Genomic DNA, 14,775 nt, shown 5'->3' with positions numbered 1-14,775 from the left:
AGTAAAAAGTGGATAGTATAACATGAAGTAGGTGGCACCCAATGGAGCTACCTACTTTGATTTTTTAATGTTAGTTTATTTATTTATAGGAGGTCTCTGCACCATTTCCTTTTTAATCTTCTTGGCGGATTATTTGAATCTTTCCAAGTAAGGCGTTTGTCAAAAATGAGACCTAAGACGTATTTTACTTGGTTAGATTGTTGGAAAAGAGTGCTGTAAAAGTTTGACTGGTGGACAGTTGTTTCACCGAAGAGAAAAGGTGATGTGGAAATTTAATTTATGTATAAATATTAAATGGCTGAAATTAATCGTTATCATCTTATATAATATTGAAAACGAATTAAATATTATGCTGAATCCCTAGAGAAAAACCAAGCTTGTTGGTTTTATTATTTATTTTTTATTTTTTGTTACTTCCATAAGAAATATTATACGTTTCCCTTAATTTTTAGTACTCATTTTTATTTCACATCACAATTAATGAAAACTATTTCCATAAGCTTTAAATCGTTTCTTATACGTATTAAGCAAATGACTAAAAGTTAACACCCAGCTTAAAACACTTGTGTAATTATTACAAGTGCCCGTTTACCAACTTTTGATAACACATTATTCTTACGACCATAAACGCAGATAATATGACAAATTCTTAACACCGGCAAGATTAGACAATGAACAATCAGAACAAAATGGGCGTATCGGTCAATATAAATTCTTAAATAGGAAACATTAAAAAAAATCAAATTTTGTACGTTAAACCTACAATTTGGAAAATTACGATCTTAAACCTAAAAAACGACAAACAATTCTATTCTGCATTCTATTTTGTTATGTAATATACATTTTCATAAATAATTATCTGCATAGATATAATATAAGTTACTTAATTATTTCATAAATATGCTGATGAAAAATACAGAAATAAAGCTCGTGGATGAAATACACTAGTATTATAATAATTATCGCTTTATATATATATATTAAAAAAAACTTAGATTTTATTATTATTAACTTGTAAAAGTAAAAAACTAAATAAAATATACGGACATTAGGCATAATGAAAATCGTGAGCCCATGATAATCATTTAAATATAAAGAGAACGGTTTTAAATTAAAACGATTTTCGCATAAATATCCATTAATTATCTGCTTATAGACATTCGAAGCCAGTTTGAACCAAAAGTAAAAAAAGTTCACAGGACTACTGTCTACTTTACTTTTTAAAATATAAACTAACTTCAATAAAAACTAAATCATCAAAAGTGATTAAATTCCAAACTAGAGACTTTATATTAAAAATGTCAACTAAATAATTATACCGACTAATCTTATTATTAGTCGCATTATTTATTTTTAATATTACTAGATCCCCTGTGGGTGGGGACCAGAATACACTCACGGCAATCCATGCCCGTCGTAAAAGGTGACCAAAATGGACCTAGCAATGGGCAGCAACATTGTTAGTATCAAATATAGATTTATCTATACTTGAATAACATCCCTTAGTAATAAGAGATGCCATTGCGATGCTGAAGGCAATGGGAAACCACTGCATTAATTTTCCCAAATATCAAGTAATGAAGGTTAAACATCAGAGAACCAGATTTGCAACGACAAGGCAAGGCCTTTAGTAGAGAAGAAGAAGCAGAGAAGATATTACTAGTAGAGTATATGTTGTTGCGGATAATGCTCATTAGCATTTTTCCGATTCGACGGGCTCAACTTTACCTCCGCCTTATCACACGTCCCAGACATGTTCTTAGAAAACGTATTTGTAAAAGTTCATATTATAATAGAATTTAAACCATTTTTTAAAAGTATTTTTCGGTTAGTTAATTTTCATTGTGTCACTTGTTTACATATTTCGTTTTTGTTCATTTTTAAATATTATATACATGTAAAATCCCTAACACAGCACAGTAATACAATATGTATTTACGACTTAACTCCCATTCAAGATCTTTTACAACTCTCCTCCTTATCTGACCGAAGACATGAAGCAAATAAACGTTTCCTTTTAAAAATTATATCTGGAGAGATAGATTCCCCTGTCTTACTCTCAAAGTTAACTTTCCGTATTCACTTTCTGTATCGGCATACTCGATACGCTCCTTTTTTCATTCCTTCCACTTCTACTAACTATTCTCTTCATTCCCCCCTGATTCGTTTAATGCGCATTGCAAATAGTTATCCTGATTTCTTACTATCCTTGTAAATTATGTAAATATGTTGTCATTTAGCCAATCTAATAAATTATTTTTCTATTCAGATATCAATTATGTACTTATTTTTAATCTTTATTTTGTGAAATATTATTGCATGCTATTTATATATATTTTTTGTAAACATAAATAATACTTAAGTTTTTTGTTAAATGTTAATCTGATAAATTTTTGTGTTTTGGGCTAACGCCCGTATTGTAAAATAAAATAAAAAATATGATAGTTGACTACATCAGTTTCAGCTAGCTAGGTATAACAAATGTGATACGTGCATACGGTTATGGACAAAATGGTCTTGATATATTATGGCGATAGCGGCCGGTAAGTCCATTTGACGTTTCGCCGTTACGGTTTATCGGATAAGAAATTTACTGTCGTCGACATTAGGCTGCCGGCCAAAATTAAAATCGATCCTTGTTTTAAATGATCTGCGAAACCACGATTACCGAAACGCTTAGTTCAACGAATACGTCTGTGATTATCCGCTTGAAATCGCAGAACCGGTAAAGACCATTTTACGTCTTATTTCAATCCGCTATAATAAGACCATTTTGCTATAAAGGCCAGTGTCGCTCAATCAGCTTTCAATAACTAACCGGCCGGAAAATTCGGTTTCCAACAATTATCTCGGTAATTATTATAACAATTAATCCAACGATTAATTGAACACTCGTTTATTTTCACTCGTATAAAGGGATGTACGAGAAGTACGCCAGAACTGATTCGGAGCACAATAGAAATAAGATTTAAAATACAAGTTACAAAAAAAAAATAATAATAATAAATAATTATGTAAAATAAGAGAAATACACGTTAAAGGGTACAAGCTGTAAAAGTACAAACCTAACATAATTATAATAATCCGATCCAAGAGATTATGCTTGACATGATATTAAATAGAAATCATTATTTATAATTTTTAAAATAATTCCAGCAATTTATTTCTTCATTACACACAGTGTAATCTCACAAATGGAACGTCAGATAGTAGATACGTTCTGTATGTGAAATACCATAAAATATTATTATAAAAAAAAACATAATAATATCTGACCTTATTTATTATTTCTTGTATTGCCTTTTTTCTTCAATGTCAAAAAAACCAACCAACGACAGGCCGTAGTGCAAAAAAATTGTACGATCATAAAAATTAAAATCTATTACGAAAACGACATCTATTTAGATTTATTTAAACGATTTTAGTTCTGTACGACTATCTTTAATGTGTAATTTACAATTACCTTTAAAGCTAAGTGCATGAAACCCGAATCTTTTTTTTGCTATGGTAATAGTATTGGAAGTATCGATCACTATCGAAACGTTTGTTTCGTTTTGAAATTCTGTTTGGATATCCTTCGATGATCGTTTTGAGATTCGAAACGGTTATGACGTACTCAGGTCTTATAATAGCACTTAAGCAATTCATGATAATCGAAAGTCAATAAAACATCTACTCCGTTGACCATTAAGCCTGAATTTCTTTTAACGAATAAAAGCAATGGCCACTTTATCCTTGGACTGATAATTATTTTTACAGTCTGAAACGCGAGTTAAAATACTATTGCTTAAGTGTAACTCGTATGATATTATGTTATTTAGATATTATTATTTTAATAGACTATAATATATCTACATAGTATAATACACATACGTACCTACTTCTTAATTTAGCCAGTGGTCGACACTAATTATTCTTAACAATGAATATCGACGGCTTCTTTTAAAATAGCGGGAAAAATACTTATCCAAATCTGGTTATCGACCAGTCAAAATTTTCAGCAAATTATTCTCAATAAAGTGGCTATCTTGAACTTTTTAATAAAAATGTAACAAAAAAAAAATTTTTAAATGTCAAATACTTAAGTAGAATAAAAAAGGTGGTGCTTATAGCGCAAATGAATATAAATTAATAAAAAAAAAAAATCTTAAAAATATTCAGTAGAACAAAAGTTCTAAAATCGAATCATTGTGGAACATCCTGTATGGATATAAGGAGGTGTTCACCTTAATCGGTCACAGTCTGTCGTTAGCGCTGAAGATGGCAACATTGTCACCGAAATACGTATAAGCAGAAAGTGTATTATTTTATGGTTAAGGGTTTTTAAAATATTCTTTTATATTCTTATAGTAACAATAATTTAAAATAAAATATTTTATGTATATACCTATATATTATATTTATAATTTATAAGAAAAAAAATAAGATATCGTAATAATAAGTAATGTATATTATTTATTTATTTTTTAAATATGATTTAAAAGTAGTAAGTTCCTACACGAAAATTTAAAAACTTTATTTCTAAAGAACAAACTAAATCTATACAAAAACGGAAAACCTGCAAATCTATACAAACATAATTTTTAACGCATTTAGGATTTAGTTTCAAGTTAAAAAAGTTGTTAGTAAAAACATATTGTTTAATACTTATCATCAGTGACCTTTTGTAAGCAATGTTATATAGTATATACTTAACATTAATAATGAAAAGTTTTTAAGTTTTTACTGATAATTTGAAATTTTCTAAATGACTTAGTTTAATAAAGTTAACGACCGAAAAGAGGAATGAGTTTTTTTAGTGGAACTCGAACTGAAGCGAGTTTTTCTTTTGGGAAATAAACGATTTTATTATAAAAAGAAAATTTCCCAACATTTATTTTTTAATAATAACTCAGAGAATTGTCGTGTGATTATTTGCAATTATTTGTATCGGTAAAGAGTCGAGTAATTCATACTGATTTAATAATGTTTGTCTATGATCACTTACAGTGTTCTAATATTTACAATATTGTGTTCTAGTTTTCAATCGCATAATATTATAACTATTTATAATTGTAGTATCAAACTTATTTAACGTCTCCTCGGTCGTAAGTGGCCGGCAGATACGATCAGAGGTGGAAATTAAAAGCGAAACTATGAAAATCCGTTTTTAGCTGTACGCTTTATTATTTATTTTCGTTTAGGATAATGTGTACACAAACGGCGTGTGCAGCTATCCGCATTGAGGTACGTATATGTTGGTTTAATAATAATATTATTATTATGATCCGGTCGGGTACAAGACACAATGGCGTGATGGAAACGGCTGAGGTCTAGGTATAACCATTTTATTCGGGCAAAACGCGAAAGCCGAGTGCAGAAATTTTGGTTCGCCCTGGCAATAATACACAACATTGGTATTTCAACAATGGATACTTACATTATGCAAACACTCAACGCCGTTGCCCAGAGTGTTTTCAATAAATACACACATATACAAACACACTCGATAGCGTTTCTCTATGTTTGCGTTTGCGAGTATTTTCGTTATTTATTTATACCAAACTTTTAGTATACCATAAAAAAAAAATCCCCACAGACGAGTGCAACAAGTGTGATATAAATCCGAAAACTGTGTTTTGAGTGGTTTTTCAATAAAAAAAATTCTTCTCTCCCAATGTACTGTACTGCACACCCTACGCACTGCACCGATGTCTTATAACGGTTATAGAGTAGGTATCATCACATCACGGACCGACTGACGTTCAATATACGGCTGGTGCCGATTCCATTAGCAAAGGGATCGAACCTTCATGGATTCGCGGGTGTATTATTATAATAAGGACTTGACCGGTATAATCTCATGAGCCGCCGACTACCGGGCCACCGCCAGCATCTTGCCGCAGCAGCATATAGTGCCATTTGATTTTCATGTCTATGGTATTTCCCGAACAGTGCGCATTTGTTAACAATTCTTCGTCGGAAAGTGCTCGTTTTAAGTACGTCGAGGATAGCTTCCAAAACCGTTTGTGTATACACATAAATATATCTAGTGCTCACGACGACTAAGCTACTTAACTAGGTCCTTAAATACACTCTACTTGTCTGATGTATTATTCATGCAGTTATTACGGAAAAATACATTCCAATTATATATATATATATAACTACTGAGAAATTCTGCTGAAAATTTATATCGATTTAAACTACTTACACAAGTACTTTTGAAATGTTCACTGTAAAATTATTTATTATCGTCTACACTTAAACGAACTAAAGCCGATCATTAATTTTAATTATTTATTTAGTCGAATTTAATTTAACCGGATAACGAACAAAATACATTTTTTCTGGGATTCTACTACAAAATGGTCAATATCGTTAATGATAATATTTAAAATAAAGCTGATTAATGTGAAAACTGCAACATCTAGTTACAGATAACAGGTAAACACTGATATAACTAGAAGTCTTAAGAGGGCGTCGCACCGTCATTTTTAAGGAGTAAAGTATAGGCAATTTTTTACAAAATCTTAACTTAAAGGTTAAACTGTAATGTGTAATTATTAGTTCAATAACTAGGACTTTATTTTGGTAATTAATTTATTTTTTGGACTATCACAGCATCCTTGAAAGCTATTTAAAAATGTTTTTTCATCTCTACATGTTTAAGCAGACTGAAAATAACTCGCTTAATTTTGGTTTTAGAGTAAAAGCACTCATTATAAAATTAAAAGAGAACAATATTCCGGAGGGCAAAACGGTGCGTATTTTTCATTATTCTAAGTATAACGCTCAATACATAGTTTAGAAATAACGACTATTTTAACATTTTTAAATGACTGTAACTTTTCAAAAAATGAACCGTCTTGCCCTCCGAAATATTGCTCTTTTAATTTTTTTATTGGTGCTTTTACTCTAAAACCAAAATTAAGCGAGTTATTTTCAGTCTGCTTAAACATGTTTTACCACTGAAAATCACCGGTGCGACGCCCTCTTAAAGAATGTCTAAAAACAAAGTCGCTGATTCAGTCTGACCATTTATTTTTAAAAAAATTTAAAATTAAAACTTGAAATTTGTTTATTACCTTAAAGGATATTTACTGTAATATTACTAGTAATTATATTAATGAAAAAAATCGGTGTAACAGAAAAAATATTACTGTATATCTACATAATAAAATAGTGTATCGTATGAGCATTGGATTAGATCCAAGTTAAATAATATAATATAGTCGGGTACATTATTTAATATTTTTTACATTTTTTGTAATTATAACAACTCTTTCGATAAAGAAAAACTTTTTTTTTTTAAATGACTATGTCTACAGTATAAATTGAATACCTACTTTTATCTAAAAAAACTTTTCAAAAATCCCTACACATAGAATTCCAAATATTGTGTTCAATGATCTGATAACCGTGGCGTATGTTTGTTCTGCTTATAAAATGTTTACCTTGAATCATTGTTTTTCCAGTTGTCTATAAAAATTTCCTCAATAATTTACATAAATATTGTAATCTTTCTCATTTTCGTAATTTACACAGTAATCAGATTTTTAGTAAATTGCACTATGTCCGTCCATAATTCAACGCAGAATACAATAATATAGGCGACTAGTGAATAGATAGTAAGAAAATTATACTCACAAATTATCATATGCTCAAAAAGTGGTGTTTTATGTAATTTTTAAACATTTTGTTCGTTAATTTGTTCACCGTAAAATGTTTGTAAAAACTCTTTATAAAAATACATCTTTCTCATAGTCCCTTAAAACAAGAGAATTTGGTTTTCGAGCATTTATTTAAGATAATTAATTTGGAGAAAAGAACTGCGCTTTATATAGTTTAAACACAACCATCATAATTGTTGTATACGCGAATAAATGAATAGATGTGTTTTTCAAGTAATAATGAAGGTGTATCTTTATGACACTTATACGAGTATTATATTATGTTCAGTATGGTACAAAAATTCCATAGATCCCAATAAGTTTTGGGGCAGTTAGTAACATGAAAACAGAGTCCGTTTTATTATAAATATACACATAGATGCAATGAATAATACCAAAAAGATACTTTTTACAAAAAAAACTTGAGAGTTGATCAGAATTGAATTTGAAAAGTTCTGGGAAAAGTGATAAACATTAAAATCGCTTCTATACAGTGAACATTTTAGTTTTTTGATTTTTACATTAATTCGTTTTTGTAACTTTGAAAATTCCTATAGTTGATGTCTATTCGTTTTTTTAATGATTAATAATCGCTATTTTTTTTAAATGTAAATTTTAAGTTAGGTTATCCTACTTTTACGTGTTTCCTTAAAGATTTCTAAAAAATATTCTTATGATATTAAAACAAAATTTATAAAAAAAAATATTATAGTTTTGAAGGCGATTTTTAAAATGCAGTGATGTAATGTCTAATGGAATTTTACACCCCACCCGCTAATACTTTTGGCGTTTATCCAGTTTCTGTCTCGAATAACTAGAGTTCGCCAAGTTTAACTTTTATACTAATACCTAGCTTTTAACTTTTCTACTGAAATAATTCACGATATTGAAATTTCCTCAAATATTATTCGAAAAAGTATGCCAATTTTCTAATATAGAAGTAATTCTTTATTACAGCGTAGGGATCATTCGTGATCTCAATTTTCAACAAATTATTATCCCCTTCCGAAACTAGTATTTTTGAAACTTAAATGGTAACGTATATATTTTTTTAACTTTTTGAATTAAGAATATTTTACTTAAAAGTTTGATTGGTTGATAACCAGTTTTGGAAAAATGTTTTTAAAGTTATAAGAATTAAAAAATTAGGATGAGAAGGGAAGTGCGGTTGCGAAATGCGTGCAGATAAAAATAATACTACACTCCCCCTTTCCCCCTGCCCTAAACTTGAAACTTCAATATATATATATATATATTTTTTTGGCCCGAAGATTTATTTTTATTTTGGCTAGTCACAAAGGGATTTTTCATTTTCCATTTATATAAACCACAAGATAAACTCTGTTTTTTTTTCAATTACGCATAACTTTTTTTTACTGAGATGTATCCATTTTTCGTTATGGAGACGAAAATAAATAAAATTAATTTTTGAACAATAGATAGATGAATACAATTATTGCTCGTATTACATTGTAGGATAGCGTAGAAATTAGAATTTTAATGTATGTTTGACCAGTTTTGATTAATTTAAAATTAAGTCATCGTTGTGACTTGTGAGCCAAATGAATTCTCATCAACATTGTTAACTTTCCTACAGTGACCATATTGGCTGGCATTTAACATACCTACTGTACATCCCATAAGGGTTTCCGCAAAATTCTTACCAATAAAACGCTGATGATCAAACTGTTCGTATTTGGAGAGATCTACTGTTGAGTCGTTGAACGACCAAAACGGACTTATCTTGTCGGGTTCCTCTTCCGTATCAGTGATAACCGTGTTACCACTGTGGTCGGTTGTATTTTCTAAAGACAAAAAAAAGGTTTTAGTTGATTAATTACAATGTATTGATTAAATTGTTAAAATAGTTAATGTGTAATTTTTAAAATGACATTAGTTTATTGTAACAAAACATGCGATTCTAAATAGGTATAACTAGGAAAACCGATATTACCAAGTTATTCTTAATAATGGTATCTTAAGTATAATAATATACAACGAAGTCCTATTACGTTATGGCTAAAAAAAGTATACCGAGTCAAAACTCAAAAGTAAACAACCAGATTGAATATTTTCCTTCATATGGAACCAACCCATTGATGAATTATAAACTAAAATGTCTTTCCTAATCAAACGTCTCAATACAACTACATCTATTTAGCCGACTTGGTCTCCTATTTAGACCCTGTCCGAAACTAAATTACACCGCGTTTGTTACTTATTGTTTATAATTAGTGCAGTCTTATTTGAGTAGTTGCAAATTTCTAACTCGTCGTGGACCGGAGTCAGCCGAATAATAATTACTTTTCATTCAACATAACATATGAATGGATAATTAAATTATCTAGATGGTATGCGCTATCACACTTGACTAAACCCAGTTGATTGATTTTCTAGAATCTCGATAGAATACTGCCGAGACAAAATTACGTACGTCGACCTTTACAAAATATCACTTTCATAATAGTAATAATGAAAAATAACATTTTTAATAATAGTTTAGGACATTTGTTTTTAAAATTCGAAAATCGAAAAAAATGGTGGATACATTTTTGATTATAGCATTAGTCTCAAGAAGCAATACCCGAAATTTAGGTCATACGTCATAAAACATTAAACATCCTGTATTAACATGAATCAGTTTCATGATATAACATAACAACTTCCATGGAATTTATTTTATTAAATGGCAAAGTGAAATGCTGGCATTTATCGACCAGAGTGAAGTTGTTGACATTAATTGGTTTGATCAAAAATAGTTTTCCTTTATAAAGCTTCAAACGCGCAAAGTTTTAAAGACAACACAACATTGTGATTTTCTGTTAATTTAATTTGGATTGTTTTTTAGACGCCACGTTCTTTTGACAGCACTCATTTTACCGTCGCCCTTTATCTCTAGTGGTGGGCCAACGATTTCAAGACTTCGGGTCAGACCGTAACTATATTATTTTATGATAGACCGAGTATGTCGTACAAATAGTCACGGGTGATTTTCCAAGCAGCTATTTTTGAAAATAAATTATACTATACTTTTATACAATATGATGAAAAATAATATTACAGTATAGATACCTGCTCTAGTATTTTTTAGACGAATAGGCCACATAATGTTTGATTTCTTAGAAAAATGATATAGAAAACACTTTTTTTACCCTTTCATACTACATAATACTATAATTTATCTATTTTCTATATGACATCTGCTCAAATTTATGAGATTGGAAATTATACAGGATACCGCGTGATTCGCCGTTGACGGGGGTCCGTGTAAGTTGACTTAAACCCTTTACTACCATGGCACAACTCGTTATAAATCGTGCACTAATTTTACCCTAAACCTCATCACGGTCACTTACCACCTAGATACCCTACAGTTTAGATTCCTTGCGACATCATATAGGTAATATACTATAGAAATAAGTGAGTCTAGGGCAGAAGACTTCTAGCATTTGCATATTTGTTTTGCACAGCCATAAAAAGAGGCCAACCATAAAGAAATTTGTTTTATGTTATGACAAAGCCAAATCTGTAATTTTATGTTGCATATTTTTGCATATTTAGGTCGTTTTTGCTTTTTGAGACATTTTTAAGTTATATATGCTTTTTAGGGGGATTTTTTTGAACATTTTCTTTAAAAATAATTTATCTAAACAATAATCAGTAAAAAATTTCTAAAATATTGGTAATATATTTTTTTTTTTTAGAGAATGAATATCAAATTATTAAAATAAAAAAATCAATTTTTCAATATACCTATCTTTAATAAATTATACATTAATTACAGTATAATTAAGTCAATAGATAGTAAAAGTTTCTTTAAGCCAAAGTTTTTATTCATTTATTGGTCGTGGACTCATAGTATAGCATATAAATATAATTTAATTTAGTCAGTAATTGTTTTTAATTTTTTTAAGTAATCAATTTGTTTAATTAAATCGCTAAAAAAAGTTTGTAAAGCATGCAAATAGTGCATATTTTAGGGTTTTTTTAAGTGCATAAGTGCTTGCATATTAAGTGTTTTTTTTAGAGCTACAAGTCCTCTGCCCTCAAAATAACAAATCAAAATCTGTTCGACCGATTATCGATTCTGAGTTTTTCCAATAATATATACGGTCGTTTTTTTTTTAGGAATGTGTACATCAAAGTCATAATAATATGTATTAAAATATAGATTATCACTAATAGATTCATTTCGTCGGGCTGATGGCCGTCTTTGTATAGTATCTGAGTGCTTTGTTCCGAATTTACATATGGCATTGCAGTAAACATCGGGCAACTGATGTCAAACACAATAACAATATAATATGGCACATACATTATACAATATTTCCCTACGCTTGGACGTTTTACAGGGGATGTCATCACACGTTATTATTCGAAAATATTTCTAAACGGTTACTGTAGTCTATAGCACGCCAAGGCCGCTCTCATGGTAATGATTTACTCACAGAACGTTTGTTGACAATGTTATCCGTAATTGTGATGATCGCGATGCCGCCCGTTAAATTAGTTTTAGCCTCCGTTATAATAATATCATATATAGAGTCGTTCTAGACCGTTCCACTGTACACAGATAACGGAATGCACATCAGAGAATGGGTCCAACCAAACTCCGACCATTGTTGGTATTCGCGCATTGTTATCAGCTGCTGCCGTCGATTCGAACCGCATAGCAAACTGAATTACAGAAAATACAGCACCTCCAGAAAACTACTCTTTAATACACAAAACTGGCCAACCATAGATAGGTACCCACGTGACGTCTGCCGCCATTGTTAAGAAAAATACAATCACTAGTGTAATCACTTCGCGTAGCATTCAAAATTCTGTTATAAACCAGTAATTATTATTTTCAAAAAATTCCAACTTTTCGTACTGATGAAAAATAATTTCCAATATTATGGAAAATCAGCCAAATGCTCAGTAAAAAGATAACGCGTGGGGATAAACTGTAGCTAATCTTAGTTTATTTCATTCATTCAATTGAGTCATACAGTAAAATATAAGAGTACTATAATATAATTTTTAATTACTCTCACAATGAATGTAGGTATCCCCGTAGGGCTCAATTATAAAAATTACTGTATATTTAATAAAAAATTATACACTAATTTTACTTTCAACCGGTAATATATTAATACATAATGAAATACTTCTTGGTACATTTAAAATGTATAATTATTAATAATTTACCTAAATGTTTTTAAGTATTTTTGATAAAAATTAATATTTTTAAATGGTACCTAGTTTAGACAAATTAAAAATGTTATGTTATGTTTGGTTTTAAAAATCAAACATGACTGTAAAATACTTGCTAATATACTTTACAGATTGCCTGATTAAAATCCAGACAGTGTAATGAAAATAATGACAGGTCGATAATTGTTTTGAATAAGTAGATTCTTGAGTAATGAGCAAATATACAAAAATAAATTAGCCTTTCGTAGACATAAACCAAAATCACTTCTAACCTTCCTTCACGATCTACAAATTAATATTTTATGTTCACCAAAATCCGAACTTAAGTCCCAACTATTAAGCCTGTATTAAACTAACTATTAATCTGGCCTGTACCTACATTTTAAAATAAACAAAACTATAAGTTAACAGCAATTAAAAATAAGTTTGTATAGTATAAATAATGTATTTTATATGTTATATTGAGTCCTAAAGAGTTAAGTTTCAAGGTAATGAAGCCTTCATGGTTGTTATATTGTCACATATTAAGTTCTTGTCTCTCGGTGAGTAAACATCTTACAAGCTGAGCTATATTTACTGTGCACCAGTTTGATCTAAACCTAATGCTATTTTTTTTTAACAAACCTACAATATATCCTACCGATTTTTTTTTTTTTTTTTTACGTAAAAACTGATTAAAAGTTAAAACAAAGTATCAATATAGGTTGCCTATTAAAAAAAAAGATTAATTAATCGAGAAAGCAGCGAAAAGAACAATAATCAAATCGACAAATTCTTTGTCAACAAAAAAATATCACATAATAATATGTTTTTACGGTGCTTCAATGGCGTTTATATAAGTGGAAAATTTCTATGGGTTCGCCTTTGTAGCTTCAAATCCAAATTAAAATCGCTCAGTCACAAAACTAAACGGCTTGGAGGCGCTTCAAAAGGAAAACACAAGAATGCGAGTTTATTCCAAGCGTGTGTTAACTGTAGTTTCCAACCCGAACAAAAAGGAAATCTTTACAATGGTGTTCTTCCCGTGTCAAAGTCGTTTTCCACATGTTATTAAAACTTTTTCGATCCACACACATAAATTCTACTATCCACGACCTGTGTCGGTACAAAAGTTTAGTTCTATAAACCCGAACGTTGTGCCGGTTGCCTCTAGACATATCGAATGAAGGTTCCGGAGCCCTTCCGAGAGCTTTATATGAAAACACATAACGCAATAATATTGCTAACTGATATAGTAAACATGATCACCTAAAGCATTGCCGTTATCACATAGTTTAAACGTACCAGGTTATTGTTTTGCTTCCACTTCTCTTTTGAAATTGCTATCAACGATTTTTAAAAAAATATTTACATAATATACAATAAAGTAATTTGTATGGCTATAATGTGTTGGAGAAGCAATGCATCAACCTGGTATAGTATATTTGAGCCATGACTGTTGTAATGCCCATGCGACACAAGAACTAAATTTTAAGAATTTTAACTTTAAGGATTTATTTTGTTGTTTTAGGAGTATACCTATGATATAAATAATATTATATAAAATGAGTATAATATACCTGTTAGTTATTTTTTTAATTTAATTTCTATCAATTCAACCAAAATGTATATAAGTTAGCGTGTATATATAATATATATAAGCCTAGTTTTAAAATTATTTTTTGTTAATTAATAGTTTTAATTAAAAAAAGTTTAAAATTTCAGTTGTTTACATTGAAACAATTAATTAACTAAAATTAAATTTAAAATTGGGCCACGATCGATACTTGAAAAATATTTTTAAAAATTCAAATATGTTTTCAAAACTTAAATTGAAGTATTTCTAGGAACAGTACCTACGTTTGAAGTAGAAACATATGTTTTTGTACAAAAATAAATCCTACACGCGTTTTAAAAATTTGAAAAAAAAAATTAAATAACAGAA

At 29.6% G+C, this 14,775-nt stretch overlaps 1 protein-coding gene across 1 annotated transcript in view; it reads right to left on the bottom strand.

Moving 5' to 3' along the window:
- The window catches only part of LOC126845751 (hemicentin-1-like), a 142,940-nt gene that overhangs the window by 40,290 nt on the left and 87,875 nt on the right, over nucleotides 1-14,775 (bottom strand). The window contains exon 3 of the mRNA XM_050584627.1: nucleotides 9,317-9,457. Within this exon, the coding sequence (XP_050440584.1) occupies nucleotides 9,317-9,457 (141 nt within the window). The remainder of the gene's footprint in view (nucleotides 1-9,316; nucleotides 9,458-14,775) is intronic.

This window comes from Adelges cooleyi, unplaced genomic scaffold (assembly GCF_023614345.1).
Source record: "Adelges cooleyi isolate 19-005CV unplaced genomic scaffold, UGA_ACOO_1.1 ACOO_flye_CR_arks_rails_tigmint_CR_PRNA_8, whole genome shotgun sequence".
Lineage (NCBI taxonomy): Eukaryota > Metazoa > Arthropoda > Insecta > Hemiptera > Adelgidae > Adelges > Adelges cooleyi.
The sequence above is the reverse complement of the archived record's forward strand: the minus strand, read 5'-3'. Positions and strand labels throughout refer to the sequence as shown.